Source organism: Motacilla alba, chromosome 5, assembly GCF_015832195.1.
Source record: "Motacilla alba alba isolate MOTALB_02 chromosome 5, Motacilla_alba_V1.0_pri, whole genome shotgun sequence".
Classification (NCBI taxonomy): Eukaryota; Metazoa; Chordata; class Aves; order Passeriformes; family Motacillidae; genus Motacilla; species Motacilla alba.
This window is the reverse complement of record NC_052020.1, coordinates 47,040,254-47,064,168: the sequence shown is the minus strand read 5'-3', so window position 1 is coordinate 47,064,168 and position 23,915 is coordinate 47,040,254. Positions and strand designations below refer to the sequence as shown.

Here is a 23,915-nt window from a genome sequence, read left to right as displayed (position 1 = left end):
CTTATTTAAAAGATCTCATACAGAAGCACCATGCCACATGGGACAGTGTGGTGATGCAATTATCACAGTCATGGACACTCCACAGTGTATGGAGCAATGTCAGAGCCAGTCTTCCTCAACTCCTGACACCTAAAATATAAGTGTTTGTGTCAGACATTTGTTACACCTACCTAGTTCCCTTACATTCTGAGGAGAGTGATCAGTACCCCCAGACAGTGATTCTTCTGATCTGCTGACAGTAACAAAATTAGAGAAGACAAATTTTACCTTTACAGGCCCTATGGTGTCTCACTGTATAAATATGTGTTATATAGGCTGCAGGGGTTCATTCTTTTGGGCTAATAAAACAGTGACATTGCTGCAGAAAGCTTCTCAGTAATGAAGGAAGCAATAACCAAGTTTTACTCTTGTTTTAAAGAGAAATTGACCCTGTAGTGGCAGCAATCAGGGATGGAGATGAAAAAGCAGTATGCAACATGATGAAATCAGGAAAAAACCTTTCTGTACCTAATAAGGATGGCTGGATACCCCTCCATGAAGCTGCATACTATGGCCAAGTGGGCTGCCTGAGCCTGTTGCAAAAAGGTCAGTGAAGTTGAAACTAATTACAAAAGGGAAAAGAAGAACATGAATAAACTAAAAGGCCAAATTAGCAGTATTTCAGTCCTAGCCTGGGGCTGTGTATGAAGCTTCTTTCCAACCTCCCTGCCTGTATACTAATTTCATCTTCTCTTGGAAAGTAGGTTTCCAGATTGAAGCCTCTAAAAGTTAAGATATTTGGGAGAAATTGATATGGGATAGATTCTGCCAAGCCCTGCATTTCTCATGCAGCCTTGAAGCTGAGCTGTCTCATCTTATGAGCTGCTTGGCTGCTGCAAGCTGACACAAATGACCCCACTTTCCCCTGGGGGGAGATCTAACCCAGCATCTCTTTGCTGGTACTTGAAGTTAATTACTGTAGTTTGTTTTCAAACTTCAGGTGAAGAACAGTTGCTCAACAACTTTCTGCATCACTAGTGGCCAAAGCTGAACATTTTCATTTTAACTGAAGACAGGTTTTGATACTCAACCTTAGTTACAGTAACATTATAGTAGTGTATATATATATATATATATAATATATATATTGTACTATATACATTAGTATATTCCTAACTTACACTGCTTGTGGAAATGAATAAACAGTAAAAACTGAAACCCTCAAGGACTTAGAAGGGTGTGGTGCTGCAGATGCTTGTACACTACCTGCCACAATGACTTTGTGCTCACCGTTCCTCCGCAGCATACCCAGGCACCATCGACCAGCGCACCCTCAATGAGGAGACAGCTCTCTACCTGGCCACCAGCCGGGGCAACCTGGACTGCCTGCTCACCCTGCTGCAGGCTGGGGCTGAGCCCGACATCTCCAACAAGGCCAGAGAAACGCCGCTCTACAAAGGTGAGGAGCTGCTCTTACAGGGATGCCGAACTCTGCTGGCACCAGCAAGGCAGAACTTCAGGATGTCTTGTGATGAGGTGCTGAAAGTCAGTGATGAGCCCTTGTTTTCTGCTTCCCTGTGGTAGTCCTCTATCTCCTATGCTTGACCTTCCATGCCATGGCCTTTTACCTCATCCTCAACAGAGACAGGAATAGCAGCTGTCCTGCAGGCTGCAGGCTGTGATGGGATGCTGAGGCTGAGGGACATTCTCAGTAGCGTCCTAAGCATGGACTGTCTACACAATGTCCCAAACTTACAGAAAGCTGGCCAGTGAAGGACTGTGTATGCTCTGCTGAACAGTAGGACCTAAACAGCTATCAGATGTACAATGTGGGGAAGATTCCACATACAGTAACTGTGGACGTGCCAGTGATTCATATACTGTGGGAGTCAGGCCAGGCTGTGGGCTATAGGAGAGTCATACAATTATAAACAATTCAGTGAGGTAGATACAGTATTCACCACAGACATATTACTTTGCTGCTGGTCAGAGAGAACACTTTCTTCTTTGAGCACACTAGCAATATATCCAAGATGTCACAAACACCCAGAGGAGACCTCTCACACCTTCATGTCCAACCTCCTTTGCTCCTGCCATGACAGCTTTATAGCCCTGTAAAACATTAAAAACATATATTACAGGTTAAAACAGCAATCTTGCCTCCAACTTTGGATGCCTAGCATTGGAGATGCTTTGAAATGCTTTTATTTTAAAATTCTGACTTTTAGTTGACCAGGGAAAAGCTGTTTAGCAGTGCATTAAAGACACAGTAATGGCTGCAGTAGTAGTAGTAGTAGTGCTCATAGTAATAATAATCACAAAAACAATGATATGAAAACACCATTTAGCCAAAGAACTGTTACTAAGAATGGGCTAGCCTTGATGCAGTATCTTCTACACTATCCTCCAGCAACAACAACAACAAAAGATTTAAAAAGACTGTCATAACAAAATAGTCATCATAGCATATGTAAGCAAATTAAACTCGGCAGAGCTATGGATAGATAATTACAGAAATGTCTAATTATATAATTGCTTTCAGTATATGAGTGACACCTCTTTATGGGGGAGAGCACTATGGAGCAATTGCAAGGGAAGAATCAAAACTAAAAGGTGGGACCTCTGTGAGAAAAAGATTCTATTATTTCAAGGAAAAAAACTAATTGCTATAAAATGTGCTTCTCTTCTGTACATTTTACAACAAATTCTAATTGGGGTTTTTCAATGTGGCTACCCATCCTATGTACCTTTAGATTGGAGTCCTGCCATTAAGGTGCAAGGGAGGTCTCAAGATCTGGGATTCAAAAAGCTATGGGCAAGTTGGTAGAATAAAAATTAAAAAAGGCTATTAATTATTAAGAAACTACATTTAGCTCAGGATGGTCCTGAACTATAAATTTAACTATAAATTGAGAAAGTGCTACTGACTCACACAACTGTTGGTTTGAGCTTTTTATATTTTCTTGTCTACATGGAGCTTTATCTGCAGTCCATGGCAGTAAGATAAAGAGCCAGTTTGCACAGAATTTGGGAAGAAAGTGTTCAGGTCACGTGATTTCTCTAACATATTTGTTCTTCATAAATTACTTCCTTCACCTTATCACCTCACTGTGTCCCTGTGTTTTCCCATTGGTACAAAGGTGCTGGGCCAGATTCCCCCCAGTACCAGACTTGACACAAGCCCTGCACAAGACACTTAGCCAGGTCCAGCTGGAGACTGGCTTCACTGTCACATCTTTTCTGAGCCTCAGACAATGTCACTTGGCAGCAGCCTTTGCTCTCATGTAGACCTAAATGGATCTTTGGTCTTACTATGGCCTACTTGTGTGATTTTGCCTGGGGCTGCCAGAAACAGATACACAACACCCAGAATATTTTCAAAAGCCTGTCCTAGTGTCTTCCCTTTTTTCTAAAACAGCTTGTGAGCGCAAGAATGCAGAGGCTGCAAGACTCCTGGTGCAGTACAATGCAGATACCAACCATCGCTGCAATCGAGGATGGACCGCTCTCCATGAGGCTGTCTCCAGAAATGACCTGGAGATCATTGATATCCTTGTGAAAGGGGGTGCCAAGATTGAGTCAGCAAATGCCTATGGGATCACTTCTTTATTTGTGGCAGCTGAGAGTGGGCAGTTGGAAGCTTTGAGATACCTTGCAAGATGTGGTGAGTACAGCTTACATGCATCTATTCATTTGATCCTTAATAATTCAGAGTTTCCCAGTAATTCTCCTTGGCTCAGATTTTCTGTCTCTGGAGGCCAGACATAGCCTGCAGAGGCACTAAGACCCTGCTGCTTCTGATGGTGGAGCTGGGTAGGGTCTTTCACAGAGCATGGTCTAGACACATGTGCTTCTTCAGCATTCATTCATGGTCACCTACTCTGAGAAGTCATGTGGTGCTGTCTGACTGCATTTCCCAACAGCTTTGTAAACCCACACTGCTGCACACATGCAGCCCAAAATCCAGTCAGTCATAAAAGGCAGCTGCAGGTGGTAATAGATGGCAGAAGTTGAACTTCAGCCAACCTCATCTGCTCATGAGTATGTGCAGTGATGGGCAAGGTTAGCTGTCCTCATCGTGTATCCTCTGAAAATAGATAAAGTACTGCTGTAGAGTTCATGGGTTTATATCAAATAGAAGCAGACTCACTCTCCCTTTGTTCAAACATATAAAAAGAGTGAATTTTAATCAAATTTACACTAAACCTATCTTTTACTGTTCCAGTCATGTAAAACAGCTTTACAATAAGCACAATACACTTCACTACTATTCTGAAGCATATTTTATTTTCATAATGGACTAGTATCTTCAATGTAGGTAAGACTGGGGTCCTGCACTTGCAAAACAAGAGTTTACCAGTGATGAAGATAAGAAAAACTTTTGAATAAAATAGTATGATTAAGAAAGATATGAGAATTGGGAAACAAAAATGTGTTCTGCTGCCCAGCTAGTCTTCTCAGAGAGTTTTGTATGCCCAGTTAGTCCATCATGATGCCTATGACTTAAAAAACTAAACCAGAATGTGATTTGTGTTTCAAATTAGATACATATTAAGATTTCCTTAAAGTTCAATTTTGAGAAAAATACACAAGAGGAAAATCCAATAAAACTGTTCAATTGTTGTTCAGTTGTTTCAAGCCCTGAAAAGCTCTTCTGAGCATCCCAGGAATGATATCATTCCTTGTTTATGATAAGCAATTTTCATCACAAAAGGGGTTTCTTTCTCATTAGGAACATAGTCCTGTGTTATGTTTTGTCACACTAATTCTCCTGTTGTTTCCAGCTACAACATCTTCAAAGGGCCAAACATAACACAGATGTTTCAGCTTAGAGTGAGGGCCCAGGGAAATGTTCTCATTGGCAGGGAGTTTTCATCATCAAACAGAAGACTGATCAGTTTCTTTATTGGAGTTTAGAAGCAAAACTCCAGTGAACTGTCATTCCCATTTAGGATACACATAGAGCAGCCTTCCTGAGAACACCATGGTACAGTATATGACAGCCAAAATCCAGGCTTAAGGGCCTTAAATATCTACAACAGAAAAAGCTAGATTTCATATTGTTTATGGCAAAAAGTATTGTCTTGGTTTATACTTGCATGTTATTTATTAAGGGAAGTACACATTAGAGCTCAAGAAAGAAATTACCAAATAGTCTAGTAGTTCATTGCTAACATTTCTCTTTTTTGTAGTAAAACTTTCCATTTGAAACCTAACTCCAACCCTCATGAAGTGAAGAGATATGGCCTCAGGTGCTGAGTTTTGAAATGCAATATTCATTGATTAGGCACTCCCAAATAAAACCTTAGAATTATTGATCAGCACTGTGCAGATGTCATTTTATAGAGTATTATTTTAGCCTAGATACATACTAAAATTAAAAATAGGTATAAATACTATAAATCTGCATAATACTTACAGTGTGACTATATAGAGTACAAATGATAAATATAAATAAATATACCTTATAAATATATATCCATAGAATTTTGGAGAGCACTTATTGAGATAATCCAGTCCAAACTCCTGTTCAGCAATGGTATACATACATAGTGTAAACACATAAATATTAATGGAATTACTGTGTTTGAAGGAAAGGCCATGCCCTTTTAAAGAACAGCCTGTTTAATTTTTTTTTTTTTTTACTTTTGAGATGAATAAAGCCTGGATTCATGATTGGGACCTAATAGTTGCCACCCATGATAAACTGTCCCTCATAAAATTCCCATCATATTATAAACCAATGTAAATCTCTGATATAAAGGTGTATAACTGATATGACTGTGGCACCTGTGATATGACCATGTTCACACCCTCATCCAGCACATTTCATCTCTCCAGTGTCATGGAAATATAAGTGTTCACTCAAAGTATGTTCCTCCCATCTCATTTTAACCTTTTGGTGCTAAAATAGTTTCTTCCTTCCTAGGTGCTGATATAAATACACAAGCCAGTGATAATGCCTCTGCTCTTTATGAAGCCTGTAAAAATGGACATGTGGCTATTGTGGAGTTTCTTTTGTCCCAAGGAGCAGATGCTAACAAAGCCAATAAGGATGGCCTGTTACCTCTTCACATAGCAGCCAAAAAAGGGATTTGCGAGTAAGTTTTAGTTTCATGGTTTCGTCTTTTAGACAAGAATCCAAAGTCCTTACAAAAAGGAGAATGTAATGTCCCAGAACCAATTCTGAGCAATGTGAGCAAGGCAGGTACCAGCTGAGATGTGGGCTTTCTGCTTGCAGAGCTCAGGCTGGAGAGTGTGTTTGGAGGTTTGGGATGGGATGGGATGGGATGGGATGGGATGGGATGGGATGGGATGGGATGGGATGGGATGGGATGGGATGGGATGGGGTGAGCTGGAATGTGGGGTGAAAAATTCCTTTAATATTACCAAAAAATCATCTGTTACGGCTAAATAACATCATGCATCTTGGAAGTGGATTAAACTGAAGTCCTCAAAACATTCTTAAAATATAATAGAAAAAGTATTGGTGGGAAGTGTTAGTCCTTAATAGCATTTGCAGCATAGTTTGCAATAATTTTCCTACATGGGCCCATTGTGATTCTTCTGCACAAGCAGAAGATGCTGGATTTATCTCTGGTGTGTTCAGGTTTTAATAACAATAATTCAGCTGCTGACAGCAGGAAGTGGTTAAGTGAATCTCTAGGGCATTAGTGAGATTGTCACTAGAATATGGTGTCCAGTTCTGATATCCTTCCTTTCAGAAACCTTTCAGGAAATTGTAAAGGCTTCAGAAAAAAAGGACAAGAATTTCTTGTGTTCTGGAAAAGATATTTTATTAGTGAGTGATCAAATAACTCTTATTTGTAACAGACAAATTCATAAAAAGACCAACTGCTTTCTTTCTGAAATTATATGTGTTTAGGACAGAGCTGAGCATATTTTTTTAACAGGGATACAAGTAACTAGTGGAAAAAATAAGAAGAAAACAGGTAGAATTACCAGTCCTCTGAAACAGAGATGTTTCTAGAAAAGTGAAAAACTATATTCTATATAAAGAATATCAGTGTAGAAGATGCTGTCTGGGGATGGGATGTTGCACTGTCTTGTAAGTAGTAACCTGGGACATTGCAGCATGCTTCTGAGCCTGAACATCACTACACCTTCCCAAAATGTTTTTCATTCTAGCATTTAGATTTGTTTTGCAATGCCAATTAAGCTTCTCACACCACTTTGATAGACCTGATATTAATATTAGTTGGAGTAGGCCTGGTTCCTTGTGCAAGCTGTGTATTCTAGAGGGCAGCTCAATGCCAACTTACATAGCAGGTTTATACACTTACAATAGGTACATGAATACACTGCCCTGACTAACACATGCATGATTCAAAATTTTCTCCAAGGTTGGAGTTATAAAGTCATTTTCATGTGTGAGAGACAGAACTCAGCTTCAGTGGTTCGCTTTCTGAAAAGCTGATCTGAAAGTACAGTAAGTTGATCTGAAATATATAGAGTATGGGCCAGCTCTCTGAATCTTACCCTCCCCTCAGTAGTCTCACGCTCTGACCTGAAAAGAAATTTACATGGAAACTCCACAACCTGAGTTCACCCCTGGGTTATGAAAGGAAGGGCCTGATTCAGGGCTCATATCTATTATTCCCAAAAACCAGCAGCATAAACGAGACCAGAATTTAGTTCAAACCCTGCATTCCTTCACTTGCAAAAGATTGAGCACAAATTTTGTGCATAACTGCTGCAAACTAAGTAGAAAAAAAAGACAAAAGAAAAATATATTATCTTATAAATATTTATCTAAATGACAAAACTTTAGCCTGTTTGGCTGATCATTCTTAATTCCTCTGGTATTCAGTAAAATAACACCCTTCATGGTGACCTCTGTATTCCTGCAGATTTAGTACGCAATTCTGCAGGAATTCCACACTTCAACTTTTTGCCAGAGCACGAAGGCTCCCTACCATCAAAAAGCCAAGAATGTGGTCCCAGGGCTCAACTGTCAACTCTTGTTGTTTGGTGCTTGTTTATTTTAAATGACACCTTGTCAATACTGACCTGAAATTCATAAGGGTCATCTCATAAGCTGCAAGCATTCATTTAACTCTTTCCCCCTTAGAACTGGGGAGTTGAAAAGGGAAGACTTCATGAAGCGTGGGCAGATTTATTAAGTAAATTCAAGTCAGTAAACTTTCGGCATGCTCACACTGAGGATGGTCTGTCTCCTCCTCCATATAACCTCTAAAAAATAGAAAACACAGAAGCAGGTGTCAGGGATTAGGGAAATCTTGGCACAATTTAAAAACTGTACATGAAGCTCATCCCTGTGACAGACATGGGATGTGGTCTGACTTGTCTGGCCTTGGCTGCCTTCACTTGAGTTGCATTCTCCCTCTAAAGCAGGAAATGCTCCAGAGGCACCATATTACTGAACTGGCCCACTTTGGAGGGTGAGAAAGGGACACAGGTTCAAGCTACACAATTAACCTGGTAACAATTTGATGCTTCCTGTTTGTCACACCAAAATAAATGTGGGGTACAGGGACTGTACTGAGCTCTTGGACACTGCAGCATTTGAATGCAGAGCCTCAGAGAGGCATCCGTGCAGTCAGGTTCAGGTTCCCCTTGCAGACAGAAATGATCCAGTGCCTCTTTAACTCAGATGTGAAGAGCTGGCTGAAGCACATATGCTGGAGGGAAAGAACAAAACAGACCCTTAAATCTTCAAAACATTTGATCATGGGATGAGTAATGCTGGTACTTGGCGTAGTGTCGTCACAGTGCTCTGTGCCCTTTTTGTTATTAGGCTCTTACAGAACATTTGCTGAGGTTGGGAAGTTGCCAGCTCACCAGCACCCAAACCTCCTGCTCCCTGGCAAGTGTCACAGTGCTGGAAAATTAGTGTGACTGCTTAGAGAAAAAAATAAGTGCTTAATTTCCCGAGATATTTACATAATTTTAAAAGCCTTTTTGTTTAAAAATGAGATGTAGAAGTAACTTGGAGACATCAACAGTCCATCACATAAATAGGAACATAATCCTGTAAAATTACATCTTCGACCCTTATTTCAGCTCCTGGGAGTGTTGGAGGCTCAGTGTTTCACAGGATCACAAGATCATCACAGACAAAGGTTTTACTGGCTTAGCTCATTATGTAAATATATGTTTGAGGGCCCAGTGTTGGGACCAGCTATTGCAGTCAAGCTGAAGATACACAGCATTTTAAAGGAGACACACTACATGGTAGGAAAGTGAGCTTTGCATGTTTGGGTGTCACCAGAGCTGTTGACTGCTAGGTAGAGTAGTCTGCATGGGAGGAAAGGAGGTGGAGAAGGTGTGCTTGGCTTCCCAGCTCACACAAGTTCCTATTTAAGATATCCCCCTCTACACAGATATTACAAAGGGAGTGTGGGCAACTCCTGACACAGCAGGCAGACTCAGGTTGGATGATCTGCAGGCTCTTTCTAACAGTAAGTTTCCTTGAGGTGACTTGTCTATTTCTACAGAATCATCCTAGGGCCTTGGCTATATCACCCAACTCTGTGAGGAGGAAATGAAGGTTTAATCCATAGGGTTGGTCATGCAACTCCATTGACACCTGTGCAGACATGAAAATGATCATGGGTTTGTGACTGCAGGGCTCCTGCGCATCATATATTTGAAATTCATATTAAATATTAGAGAAGCTTGATTTATGCTGTTGTGTTTAAGGCCACATCACACTTTCCAATAGCAATCCCTCATTACTGGGGTTTAGGACTTGGCTGCACACATTTTCTCCCTCAGCTGAAACATGGAAACCAGCCTGGAAAATATTTTTACTTCTTTTCTCCCTTTAACTAATTATCTTTTTGGCTCCCCATGCTCTGGGATGGACATTGATAGCCCCATGAACTTGCCATAGCCAAAAGCTGCACTGTGAAGGTCTACAGGATAAGGATCAATGCAGGGTAATAACTGAATTGTAAAATCTAATAGGGAAGGGCTGGGAGCCAAATCTGCAGTTTATCCTAGCTCAGTCCCGTAGACATGGGGCTTCACCCCCTGTCTGGTGTCAAGACTGTTACTGTGGCTGTGACCCACAAGACCTGCCAGCACTTTGTGTTGTCACCCTTCTCTGCTGAGCAGTAAAGCAAAACCTGAGAAGGGGAGATACATTCTCTCCGCTGGCACGTCAAGCTGGAGGTTGTGCACCTTTTCCTCCAGTCCTACCCACAGCATGATGATGAAGGTTCAGAATATCTGGTAGCTCCTGGCTGGTCGTCTGCCATTTGGGCTGTGGAACCTAAGAGAAGTTAAAACAGGCTGAGTGAGTGCCAGCATGTCATCTCCTCCATTGTAACTGTCCCTGTAGCTGCCATTTCATCACAGAAACTGGGTGATAATCTCAAAAAAATGTGTTTCTCCATGGAAGGGGAAGGTCAAACAACTCATATTTTTGGCAAGGTCGGTGCACAGGGAGTTGCTGACAGGATTGAGGTTTGCAGTCTGGTTTCTATGACTTGTTCCTGTGCCTGAGTTAGCGGGCTCTGCCTTACGGGTACAATCATAGAGCTATGAATAAAGCTTGCTGCAGGGCTGTAGATCCCCTGGAGCTCACTGCTGCTCACTGAGTCTCCTCCTGGCAGGATTGTCTCCATGCTGATCCCTGTGACCAGCCGCACCCGTGTCAAGCGCAGTGGCATCAGCCCCCTGCACTTAGCGGCAGAACGCAACAATGACGATATCCTGGAAGAGCTGATCGAAGCTGGCTACGAGGTCAACACTGCCCTCTCTGATGAACGCTCCTGCCTTTATGAGGACAGACGCACCACCCCACTCTATTTTGCTGTTTTTAACAACAACATCTACGCCACAGAGCTGCTGCTGCAAGCCGGAGCCAACCCCAATGTTGACCTCATCAACCCATTACTCATCTCCATCCGCCATGGCTGCCTGAAGACCATGAAACTGCTTCTTGACCATGGGGCAAACATTGATGCCTATATATCAAGTCATCCCACCACATTTCCAGCTACCATCATGTTTTCAATGAAGTACCTTTCTGTGCTGAAGTACCTCCTGGATCTGGGCTGCGACGCGGGTTCCTGTTTTGAGTGTCAGTATGGAAATGGCCCACACCCTGCATTAAATTACAGGCGGGAAAGACTTAATGATCCTCAGGTGACCAGGGAGCCAGCTGTAGTACAGGTAAGCACTGCCCAGTCTACCTGCAGGACTTCTAAGGACATCTTCTACCAGTGGGTTTGGACAACATCAGTGTATTTTTATTCCAACTTTTTTGTGAGAGAAAATGCCACAATTCCTACTTTATTTACAGGAAAAAAAAGGCTCAGTATGAGCCAGCAAACATTCCAAGTTTGTGTCCAGTGACTGCAGGAAGCTAGGGAACAGCCACTGTGGCCATAGCTTGACTTTACAGTGAATCGTAGCCATCTCTACAGTCTTACCAACAGTTCTATGATGCTCTTTTCCTCTGGACCTGAGGTGCCAAAAGTGAGGCATATTTTCTTGACAAACATATGGATGATAGCATATGGGACATAGAAACCTTCTTTTTTAACCTGCCCTGTAGGATTTGTTTTGTCTGATACAGAATGTTAGCTACTGGTTACATGAAAACAGTCTAGTGCTTCACTCTGTGAAGGTAAACCAGTGAATGTGAACAACTGCAATTTCTGAGTCTACTGGAAAAGCTGTCATGGAGAGAGAGCATAAATTATTACATTAGTTGTGTGACTGAGTTATATTGGAAGATTTCACAAGAGATTGGGAGATTTAGGTCCGTGATTTTATATTTTTGAAGCCACTTTCAGGCTTTAGATATCTACATTTTATACATGCATCTTTGCAGTCCTTTCTAAAATGCAGCTGGTCTTAGCTTCCATTGGGCTGGAATGAGACTCTCAATCCCTTAAAGGACTTTGCAGAATCTCAGATTATACTTTTTTTCTGATTTCCATATCTCCTCTCCTTCCAATGTGTCTCAAAACCTCATGCTTCACTCAAAAATTGCTGTCTTTCAACATGCTACACTTAAATGAAATCTCAACATGGCAGTTTTTGTATTTTGCAAAAAATTGGGGAAGAAATCAATCAGCTTCTATCTAGTTTAAGGGCAGATTTGAGGGATTCAGCAGAATCCTAAAGGTATGGTTACCAATATATGTTCTTTCGTGGTGGAAAGAATAAAGGAAAACATTTAATGATCCTAGAAAATCTTGACCTTTCTATCAGTCCTGTCTTCCAAAAGACTTTACTCTCAGGTAACATATCTGGGGAAAAAAAACAACCAAAAAGAAATTCTTATAGAGAGAATATTAGGAGTCCATCACAATAATCTCTTACCCTAAACAGGGCTTCACCCTCAAGAGTCTTTTGTCACAACAAAATTCCTCCAGTATACCATATTTTTTGTCAAAGAAAAATTTATAAAATACATCATCACTAGTTATTGATCAGTGATACGGCAGCACACTGAGTGAACAGAGAGATGGAATCCTAAGACAAGTAGACAGGGTTTGTCTGTAGCCCTCTATGGTACAAAGAGTCATTGCCTCAAAGGTCACATCATATGAGGCAGAAATAGAAAAAATTGTATAAAAATGTATGTGTCCAGAGAGAAAGCAGAGTGCCTAGAATTTTGGCTAATAAAAATGAGGCTTCTGTGGTAGCTTCATGATATGTAGTTATGATTTGATTTATATTCTGAAATATGGGGGATCTTATGAAACTAGAGCCTTCTCCACACAAAGGATGTTCTTCTATTTTCTTGTGTAAGATTATGTAAGGATAGTAAATCTTAATTATTAGCCTTTATAAAGGCCACAAAGTACTGTAACTGGATTTGGAAAATGCACAAATATAAATCATAACTGATGCTACTAAATTAATGTGTCCTGGAGAAAGTGAACACAGAAAAATGGTCGCTGAGTTCCTCCGTCTCCGGAGCGGCTGTTGATCCCGGGAAGGCGGGACGGGCAGCAGTAGCGAGCTGCCACGAGAGGGCATGCGGGTTTCTGCGAGAACGCAGCCTCAGCGCCGCCGGCCCCGAGTCCGTCCCACTGCCTGGTGTTGCAGTTTTGCATTATTTTTCTTTATTTTGCTGCGCTTATTTTCCTGCAATGTGTTCTGGAACGTGCTTATTCCAGAAGATGTTTTTGTAAGCCGAGCTCGTGAACAGGAAAGAGAGAAAAAGGCAGGCAGGGTCTCTGGTGGAGACAAGAAGAGAGCAAGTAAGATCCAGTGTTTTATGGCCCTACATGCAGATTATGTCCACAGATATCTTCCTCATATGCAGAACCCTAAGAGAGACAGATGAAACTGACTGGTATAATATACATGTTTAGATAAAATTGGGCAGATTTTTTTTAAATGAGACTGCTTAAAGTCAGGGTCTTAAATCTGTTCTTCAGTATCTCCATAAGAAGCCCTCCATGCAATGAATTTCAGTACTCTGCAGCTTACACTGGAGACAATAGAAAATGTGCATGATCCAGGACTGAGTAAGGAAAACACCCCTCTATTAGACCCAGGATAGTTCTCACATGAGTGAGCAAAATGGCCAGGGATTCCTCTGTGCAGAGATTTCTCCACACTTGTTTCTAGTAAGATGTTTGGTCCCCCAAGCTATAGATACTAGCAGGTTCACAAGAGGCAGGAGGTGCTGCATTCTTCTGAAACTCCCTCTTTCCCTAAGATTCCATTTTGCCCCACAGAGCCCCACCCAAGAGGGGAAAGGACCCAGCACACTATGTCACAGGGCCCTAGACTGCACAGACCTTTCAGCAGCCCCTGACTAACTTGGAGCAAAGTTCCTCTGCCCTTGCATTTCTGTGGAAGTAGGATCTTAGGACTTGCAAACAATTCAGCATTATTCCATGCTCCAGAGCTGGGACTTAGCCAGGGATTTGTGTCATCCTGGGGGATGCAAAGAGGGGGTTCTACCCTCAGCTGGAAAAGGATAGGCTTTAGTTGAAGCTTCCTGAAGGGAAACTGGTGATTGCTCTTATAGCTGGTAGAAGAGGGGTACCATCAAAGCTATCAGGGCTATTGCAGTTGCTGTTTCCACAAGTGCATTTATGTCCCACTGATGGCAGTCCATCTGTTTTTCCCTGAAGTTTTGTGAAATGGTGTCTACTCCGGAGATAAGTCGCTGGGCCGGGCCAATCATCGATGTTCTTCTGGATTATGTGGGTAATGTGCAGCTCTGTTCCCGCCTCAAGGAGCATATTGACAGCTATGAGGACTGGGCTGTCATTAAAGAAAAAGCAGGTATGGTCTCCCAGAAGAGAATCCAGAACATATAGTCCCACTGTTGGATTCAAAACCTCAGTCACCATCTCCTCTTAGTATTCATCCCATAAACTTGAAATCCTCGAAAGGATTTCCCTTCTGTGACTGACCAGGTATGAGTGTCAGAATTATGGGGTGTCACTGGCCCTGTGGTGTGAAATGCACACCAGCCATCGATCTGACCCACTGGGAATGAGCATAGCAGTGCAGAAAAGCCCATTTGGATGTAGCTGGGGTTCAGTCAGATCAGGACAGAGGGGCAGCACAGCCATCTCCACAGGAGCCTAGCAGGCAACAGTGGCTTTTAAAGCCTTTATTAATATTCCACTCTCCTAATAACCTTTCCCTCAGGAAAAAGTCTTTCACAGATATTATCAGAGTCAGTTTTCTGGCACCAAGCTAAATTTGGTACCTATTCCATTTATTTTCAGTGGGAAGGCTAAACACTTTGAAGCAGCTTTTTAAATCCTCCTAGAAAGCCCATTGCTATGGCTGAGTACAGCCATATGGGTACAGCACCCCATCCTCTAGGCCCACATCCTTCCCCATGTCATGCCTCAGAATACATGTTCTGCCACCAGACATATTATCCCTTCATTACAGAAAAAAACCCTTTTTTAATTTTTCCTTTTCCCATTTTCCTCCTGACACTGTCTTGTCCAAGCTGAGCTCAAGTCCCTGAAGTTAAAACGTGTTCTGCTCATGTTTCTGACCCACCTGTCTTTCAGAACCTCCACGACCTCTTTCCCATCTTTGCCGCATCAAGGTACGGAGCCTGGTTGGAAGAAACCGCATTAAACTCCTCGACACCCTGCCCCTCCCAGACAGACTGATCCGCTATTTACAGCACGATTACTCACAGTGACCCCAAGCACACCGGGTATGCAGCAGCTTCCCAGCGTGGCACAGGTGCACAGCCGGGAGGAATTGCTGCTGGCTTGGTCAAGCACCCTCCCATGACTAATCTAAGAGAAATGTGCTTTTGAAGCAGGAGTGAGAAGAAAACAGAGGAGACAGCTAACATAGGAGACTGCTGTTAGGTTTTTCAAGAGAAAATACATACAATTCACCTCAGACCTTAGTCTGCACGAAGAAGAAGAAATGAAAGCCAATACTGACAAATGAGTAGTGCTGAAGCAAGTATCAGCAAGGAACTCAAAAGTGTCCTGAAGCTGTGGTGGAGCTTAGCATCTTTGCTGTGGTCACAATTCAGAACTTGTCAAGAATCAACATCTTTGGGAAAGCAATCACATTACCTTCACTGACTGAGATTTTTATTGTAGTTTCTATTCTATTGTTTGGATTTCTAAGTGTGTTGGTTGCTAAATCTCTAGTATTTTGACACCACCTTGCTAACACCTTTACTTCTTTTTTTGTACCTTTCTTATTAAGTACTTGATTTATGAACCTTCAAATCTCAGAACTCTTTAACAGACTAAAATCCGGAAATGCCGAATCCTTTAAAAGTCAAGGAAAGGTTTATTTAAGGAGGATGGAAGAATTATATTTGCACATAGTGAATACACTTCATTCTGTATTATATTTGCAATAGGAAGTAAGTGAAATTTTGCTTGAGAGAATTTCCTAGACTAGGGATTTGAAAGCAACCCTTAGCTCTTTGGGGTTTTTTTTTTGGTGTAAATTAGAAGTAGCTGCACTGTAAACAGTAGGTTTATGCTTTCATGAAGCTGGTGTCAGAACAGAACAAAGCCCTAGAGGAGCAGGAACAGAGAGTGATGTGAAGGAGAGAGGCAACACTGCTGAACCAACTTATTCTCTTCCTCCTCCAAAAGATCTTATATCTATAAAAATCAGCCTCTCTGACCTCCTTGGACCTCTGTGGCTGTAACAATACCCTGACTGAAAGTAAGAGAAATTATTTCAAAATTATGGAATTCAAACTGCAAGATTTATGGAAATGAATACCCAGAATTAGGTTTCCGAATCTTTATTCAGGTGCCTAAACAATGCCAAGTTGCTTGCACCAGGTGTTGTTCCACTTAAACCAAGGGAATCATATTCAGTATGAGATATTACTGAGGCAGAATAAAAAATGTCAGAATTTAGCCCTGAATTTTCTGACTTTGGAAGTTTGAAGTCTCTATTAGCTTCCTTTGACACTGATGAAAGTTATTATCTCAGCTTCTTTGAAAATTAGGTCACCTATTTACAGCTCAGATCCACAACTGATTTATGGCAGCTTAACAAGTCACCATCTATCTGCTGAACCACTATAATTGTCCGTGAAATTCTTTTATTGAAGTTTTTAACAAGTCACATTCCCTCACAGTTGGAGAGGCCAAGGAGCCCATGAACAGTTATTGGCAGAGACTACAGATCACTTGACAGGTGTGACTTGGTGAACTGCTTTGATGAGTGCTTTATTCCTCACTAGGCACCTAAGAAAGAATGGAAGAAACTAAATTTGGAACTACATCTTTGCAGATCTTATGCTAGAAGCACACTCCTTACCTTAGGTGACAGAGGAGCTGTGCACCATGGCCTGCTTGGAGTCCCCACGAGAGACCTTTCAGATTTGGTTTTGTTTGTTAGTCTGCATACCATCCATGGAATATGATAGAACTCTAGGTAGGGAAAATTCATTGCACTGAGTTTTATTTGTGTGGAGTTTTATACCTTAACACAGGACTAAAGTGTGTTGCACAAATACAACTAATACAATCTAATCTGTCTGGACACAGACTGTGATGACTTTGCGTGAAATGTCTTCATCACTTGTGTGACAGGATGTGAGCAGAAAAAACATTGGTTGCAGGATTGCTTATTCTATCCATTGCTGTCCCCTTTAAAAATGCAAAAATTGAAAAACCACCAGAGTTTCAATTCACACTGGAAACTACTCTTGTAAAGCTTTAGAAAGTCAGGTGAGATTCCTCCACTGGTGAAATTTCATCCAGTAACTTCCTTTACTGCCAGTTTAAGATCTACTCCCTTGTCTCCTGCAGGGTGAATAGGGAATTGGTTTAGGTTAGAAAAACATTGGGTGGAGAGAAAAGGAACAAGAAATTGCTGTATCAGTTCTGCCAGTGAAGGCTCTGTATTGGTAAGCAGTATCTGGACAGATAGGAAATCACTGTGGACTTCATGCATCTCTCACTTTCTGGGGCTGTGCAACAAAGATCTGGGTCTTACATCGATATAAATCAGATGTCCTTGAAATCAAGTAAGTATAAAAAAAGCAGAGTTGTAGAGGGTGATGGATACAGACAGAGCTTGGTGGAGACCACTTCAGAGTTTGGTGTGCAGTGACAGTCCTGGAGACCCTGGCAGGTAGAAGGGTTCACAATCACCAAATACATGTATAACTCTAGAAGTGGGATTTCATAAGTATCCCAACCCGGGAATTTCCCCTGAGCCAACATTTCTGTGTCCACAAAAGTCTAGCAAGTAGCAATTCCTTTTTATGTCCTTGGAGAAGCTGAAACTGGGTTTGAATGGGATAAATATGGTAAGCCCATTTCTTCTTTCAACCAAGAGACCTTCATTTCTGTTGGGAGACCCATGTCCTGGTTGCTGTCAACGATCTGTCCTGAGCAGGAGTCACTGAGCCAGAGAGCACTGGTCTGATGGGAACATAACACAGCTGTGGGAAGGACAAGTGCACGCTGTGCACAGAAACTGAGGTGAGAAGAGTCTATCAGTTAGAGGGGGAGTCTGGTAATTACAATGTTATTAAGTCCTTTCTGCTCGATCTTTATTGCAAACCTTCACACACTCAGTTTACATTTATTTGCACTGAAATGGAGCCCACTACCTCTCCACTCCAGTCACTGAAATATTTTGTGCACAATACTGAATCTGCACAAATTCAATGTGCCTTTAATGCATTTACAAGTTACTGTGAAAAGAAAAACACTCCAAAACCCAGGCACGTCAGGCTTTGTAAGCAGATCAGTAATTCTAGTGCAAGGTAAAGTGTTTTGTTTCACTGAGTGTGATAGTTAGACTCCTTCAGAGAGGATGACTTCATGTGAAATGTTCTAGGAATATTTCATGACCAGGTTACTGTACTTTTTTTTTTTACTGCAATATGTGCAATTCACTTGATGTTCTTGTGCACTTTTCTGATTTTTTAATTTTATTTTGTATGAAAGTTTTTTCATTTACCTCTCCCTTCGCATTATTTATAAAAGCTATTGTGTTTTTAAAAGTTTAAATCTGCATTGTTCTAGTAAATAGCAGCTCTCAAATGTTATGTTTCCTTCTTTCAAACAACGTATGAATAAACAAGTAGATTCTTAAGGACTATCAGCTGTCCTGAATAGGAACATCAACCATCGACCAGCCAAACACACAAATATCCAGAAAAATTCTGAATCAATCCAAGCTTGAATAATTAATAATTCCATTGTTAATCTCAGGGATGAGAGAACAGTAAGTATTGCTAGAGAGGAGACAGAGTTGCTATTATTTGCAAGCCTTTTGGAAAGTCTCACACATCCCCATTCAGGGATTTTGAATATACTTAACAATTGTCTTCTGTTCATTTGTGTTTTACTTCACTGCTGCTCCAGTTCAAAGCCCCAGCAAGGGCCACTGCTTGCCTTGGGCTGGGGGGGAGCTTCCATGCTACAAAGGATTTTGAAAAAGTAACATTAGTTTAAATCTGAGTGTAGGAGCATAAATATTTGAGTCAGAGGTCATTTACAATGGTCTGTTTCAATCCTTCATCATGACTTTAAAACACACTATTCTACAACATGGAAAATGTGCAGCAATATACGTTCAAATTTTAAAAAATTAAAAAAAAAGTTTAAAAAATAAAAATAAAAAAGAAAACTAGGAATTTAATATTCCAAAGATAGAAGCTTGGTTTTAACTCTATTCTTCCTCTGGCTTTCTTCAGAAATAAAATTTATACTGAGGCTATCCACTTTGCCAAGTATTTTAATTTTTACTAAAGTCCTTATTCTGGTGTGATCCACAGCACTTAGAAATTTCCCTAATGAGCTCAAGGAGGAACACTTAAGCACAGCAACTACTGCAATACCAGTAGTTCATTCCATGACCTGGTCTGACTGCCCAGATGGAAATCCAGACCAATAGCAAGGAGGCTGCTCTGTATTGATAGTACTGAAACAGAGTTCAGCATCTGGCTGCATCTGGATTACGGCAGCAACACAGAGCTACGATGTGAGAAAAGCCCCCATTTCCATGTAAGAAAATTCCTTACCTACAGGACTCTAAATTAAAAGTTGTTGCTCTCCTACCTTTAACTTCAATGGCTCTGGCTTTTGTTACACTCATTTTGGAGAGGGACAGTTTCCTCAGGGATTTTTTCCAAAAAAGGGAAAGGCATCTAAGTATGTTCCCATCTTTACTTCTGGATCAAGAGCTAACCTGAAGTCTTTAACCCCTAGATTGGCTCTTTAGCTCCTCACACCTTGCATTTAGTTGCAGGTATGTGCTACCAAACACATTTCCTGCTCTCTCTCCTATAGTCTGCTGGCTTGATACATAAATCAAGTGCCATCGTAGAGAGAAAGAAATGAAAGCCATCTCTGTTTCTACTGTCGGCTTGCACTACAAACACATTACAGACATTGTTTCCATAAAAGTGAACATTGGTGGGATATGTGAGGTTTGAGGAAAGAGTAAACTACATTTAGCCTGGGAGTAGAATCATAGAATATTTTAAGTTGGAAGGGACCCACAAGGATCATCAAGTCCAACTCTTAAGTGAATGGCTCAGAGAGGGATCAAATCCACAACCTTGGCATTATTGGTACCAGGCTCTAACCAACTGAGCTAATCCCAGTGGTAGTTCATATCCTAATAAAAATTGCAGCCTGGTTATATAATACCAAGGCCATCAGAAGATACAAAATGATACTCTACAATTGCTTCAGACGATAATTTTTTTAATGACTGCAATGCACTCAAATGAAGCATTTTCTGGTTTTCTCCTTGTAGAGATATCAGGAGTCATGGAGAGCTATGCTAGTCACAGACCTAACCAATCAAGGCCACTTTTTATTGAGTCCGGGGAGAAGTTCCAATTAGCTTCAGCAACAGCAGGTTCAGGCCCTGGGAGATCATGGGTGTCCATTCTTTGGCCCTTTTTTGTCCCAAAATATACTTTTCTTGACTTCAGTAATTTACTCCATTAAATAGCCAAATAGACACATACACCTGCAGTATTAAACTTCTCGTATCTCATGTTCTGTGTCTTAGTACCACTTTGTCCATGAGTTTAAGAGAAACCTAACTTAAAAACACTTCCTAATAAAATCTCCAATGCCAGTTTGTTTAAAAAAAATAGGAAAATGCTAGGCAAAACATTTACAGACGGGTCTTGTGAAAACATATTAAAATCAGGCAAAATAAAAGATATCTCTCAGCCAGAAATCAAGGCAGTCTACTCTTTACTTTTTTCTTCCATCACACCTAATGGTTTTGTGTTAAACTAATAAGATTCCTCATTTATTCTGTTGATGCAGAGCAATTCCTGATGTGGAAATTCATCCCACTTTCATTTGCACCAGCTTAGCAGATTTACTTACGGGAAAATTACTTCTGATTTGTATAAATCTGAATAGGCAGAGATTTCAGCCCTCATATCTCCCCACCAGTTGTAAATCAAACCCGTGTCTACCTAGTGGGGCAAAACTAAGACTGCATTTGCAGAATGACCAAAATAAAATTACCTTCTTTCCTTCCCTTATTTTTTTTCTTTTAATTCTGTCAGTATTTACATACAACAAGAGCTTGAATCAATCACAAGTGGTTTTTCTATCAAATACCACCCTTCCAGTCTCTTGCATGCAAAACGAAATGACCTGAATATCTTGACTTCTCTGGGATTACTTTAAAATACAAAACCTCTTTGAATGCATTTAATTCATTCCATTTCACTGCTGCTGCTGCAGGGCAGCCCCAGAAAAGACGTTCCCACGTGGAGGAGGCCTCCTAGGTGTTACAAGTGCGGCTATGAATGGCCCGCAGCCCCGCTCGCCGCGGCTCACACAGTGCCCATCGATGAAAGAGACCTGGTCATGCTCCATGCCACCGGCTTCGCAAGGTTTATTCCCGATTTACCCCGGTGAACGGAGAGCAGAGCGCAGCCCAAGTACCTTCCCAGCAGTTAGTGATTCCCTGCAGCCCGCCCACGAGGCGCGGGGTGTGATCGCCGGCCTCCTTCCCCTGCCGCTCCGCGCTGCCAGCAGCTCACGCCCGAAGGCTGACCGGGCGTTTCAAATCCCCCTCGGGAGCTGTCGTGTTCGGCATGACTCCGACACCCGCCCCGCTAAAGATAGCCAAAAACATTGAAGATGGGAGGGGGGATGGCGGGCTTGGTGGGGATGGGTTTCAGAACCATGGGCCTGTACAGTTTCTGCCCCGGGCCATCGGCCTCCTTGCAGAAGTGCGGCACCTCCCCCGGCAGCGTGGCCGCACTCTTCCTCCACAGCCCCAGCCCCGGGAAGGGCGACGGGGGCAGCGCGCCCGGGGGCTGGTACACGCCTGGCCCGGGGCAGGGGAAGGGGCAGCAGGTCCAAGCACCCACTCGGCCCGAGAGGGCCCCGGCGGGCTCCTTCTCCCCGGCATGTGGCGCAGTGTCAGGGGGGCTCTCCGGGCCAGCAGCGTCTGGGCTCCTTTTGCTTTTCTTCCCCTCATAGGGAGGAGGGTCTCTGGGGGCTTGGAGCCCCTCAGAGCTGGCAGCAAAGGCTCTGGCCGTCAGGCTCTGGGCCGGCCGTGGCTCTTCCCAGAAGGAGGCAGGGAGTTGTCGCTTCCTCATGGGCACCTGGTCCGGTCGGGCAGCCTCGGGTTTTTGTTCCTGCAAAATCCTTTCCCCGGTGAGGCTCTCCTCTGCTTCGGCTGTCTGCATCACCTTGTCGGCGGCAGCCCCGCCGTGGGGGCTGGGCTCGGGAGCCTCGGGCAGGGGGCCGCGGGCCCGGTCCTCTGCCCCCCTGCGCCAGCCGCACTCAGGGGGTTTGCTGGGGTGACACCGGGGGATCCGTGAGTACTTCTGAGAAAACCGCTTGAGCTGCTTCTGCAGATATTTTCTGTGGTCAACTGACCGGCGACAAGGAGCTGATTTATCCAGAGCCGCTTTGATGTCGCTCGAAGCCAGGTTAACGAAGTTCAGTAGAGTTTTTACCTCGCTGTCCGATGCCATCTCACTGAATGCACCGCGCAGAGTTTCCCATGAAAAGTTTATAATCCTTCAGACAAACCGTGGCAAACCTGCGAAACATGACAGGCAGACTTTTGAGCAAGAAGCTTTGGTTCAAACAGCACTAAGCGAACGGAGGGAGGACACGTCAAAACTTCTCAGGCACACGAACAAGTTGTTCGTCAGCTCGCTTCCGTGCAGGGAAGCTGCTGTGGGAGCGGACGCGTGCCCGCAGCCCGCCGCCCCGTGTGCTGCCCCAGCGCACACCGGCACGGGGAGCGGCTCGCCAGCGCCCGCAGCTCGGCGCCTGCTCTGGGCAGAGAGCGCTCAGGTGGACGGGAGCCGTGGGGGCCGCCCTGCGGGCGAGCACGGACACTCACCCGGCGAGCGGCGGCTTCTCTCACCGGTGCCGGCGGCAGCGTCGCTGCAGAGGAGAGAGAGCCCCTTCCCCGCTAATCCCGTTAGGCAGGTTACACACCGCCAACCTCGGCGGAGGCAGCCAGGGCCCGCCAGTGTTTGGATGTAGTTTAGCAAGCACTTGAGCAAGCTGAATGAATATCGACTCCAGCGAGTTCGGGGCTCTCCCAGGCCAATCAGAAGCCACTTTGCCAAATACAAAGCATCCCAATCAGGCATCAGCCTCCCCTCCTTGCATTCTTTGCCATCACAAATTGTCTCCATGGGGACAGCCGCAGAAAGACAGCTAATAAATACAATCATTTCCCCATGATTTCTACCATTCTCCCTATGCCCTTCACCCCGATGGAAACCTTTCATTTTAAAATTACACAATCCAAAGCAAAAATGCTGAAGATCAGTTAGGAAAGTTTAGACACCCTTTTCTCTGCATTCTCGAAAGCTGTCTTGGGGCTGATACTAAACATGCTTCGTTGGCACAGGACAATATAATACAGGGGACTGGACTAGCCTACTTTTAACTGTTCCCCATCGGAGCATTTTTTTTTAAGGGGAGGATGATGTCAGAAAAAGGTAGGAAAGGAACAAATCTCTAAAGAGATGTGCAGATATCCATGGAAAGGGAGCTTGAGCGCTCAAGAATCTTGTCTTTATGTTTGCCCCCTCAATTGAGTTACACAAAAGCTGAATTACCCATTCAAACTACCCGAACAAAAGGATGGAGTTGGATAGTACTCTTGCATCTGTAGTCAAACAGTTAGAGACTTAAATCGAGTCGTCATGATGGAGAAAGAGTTAGACAAAGCCCATAGAATTGCCATCAGCAAACATTTTCCTGTGTCATATTAGTGGGTCTCCATGACTCCCCCTGGCCTGGGGACAATAGCACAAGTTTGCACACTCGACTACTGTCACCCTGCCAACGCTGGCAAGGAGCAGAAACAGGACAATCCTTTAAGGGGAAAGCATGCCCGCTGCAGGGAAGGTAAGAAGAGAGGGAAGAAAAGGCGTGTGAAATGCTAATTGAACTGCTTCCTTTACTGATCCGGAGTTATGCAAGCCCTCTGCCTTCTCGAAGGCTTGTCCCTAAGGGGTGACAATTACTTAAAAGCGCAGT

At 43.0% G+C, this 23,915-nt stretch overlaps 2 protein-coding genes across 5 annotated transcripts in view; one reads left to right on the top strand and one right to left on the bottom strand.

Annotated features, from left to right (window-relative positions):
• ASB2 (ankyrin repeat and SOCS box containing 2) overlaps positions 1-18,513 on the top strand; it is a 46,614-nt gene extending 28,101 nt beyond the window's left edge. For all 4 annotated transcript variants that reach the window (XM_038138039.1, XM_038138038.1, XM_038138040.1 and 1 more), the window contains 7 exons: positions 419-585; positions 1,283-1,438; positions 3,398-3,643; positions 5,909-6,080; positions 10,581-11,142; positions 14,073-14,226; positions 14,976-18,513. In XM_038138039.1, coding sequence (XP_037993967.1) covers positions 419-585; positions 1,283-1,438; positions 3,398-3,643; positions 5,909-6,080; positions 10,581-11,142; positions 14,073-14,226; positions 14,976-15,112 — 1,594 coding nt within the window. In that variant the 3' untranslated portion in view covers positions 15,113-18,513. The remainder of the gene's footprint in view (positions 1-418; positions 586-1,282; positions 1,439-3,397; positions 3,644-5,908; positions 6,081-10,580; positions 11,143-14,072; positions 14,227-14,975) is intronic.
• FAM181A (family with sequence similarity 181 member A) lies at positions 15,872-23,706 on the bottom strand. Its single transcript, XM_038138041.1, has 2 exons — positions 22,762-23,706; positions 15,872-22,452 (listed from the first exon to the last, which is right to left on the bottom strand). Exon 2 carries the CDS (start codon positions 22,382-22,384, stop codon positions 21,515-21,517), a length of 870 nt encoding a protein of 289 aa, XP_037993969.1. The 5' UTR covers positions 22,385-22,452; positions 22,762-23,706; the 3' UTR covers positions 15,872-21,514.
• Positions 23,707-23,915: the final 209 nt, after the last annotated feature.

Excerpts from the sequence above, each read along its gene's own strand:
- FAM181A (XM_038138041.1), bottom strand. The coding sequence starts at position 22,384 with ATGGCATCGGACAGCGAGGTAAAAACTCTACTGAACTTCGTTAACCTG.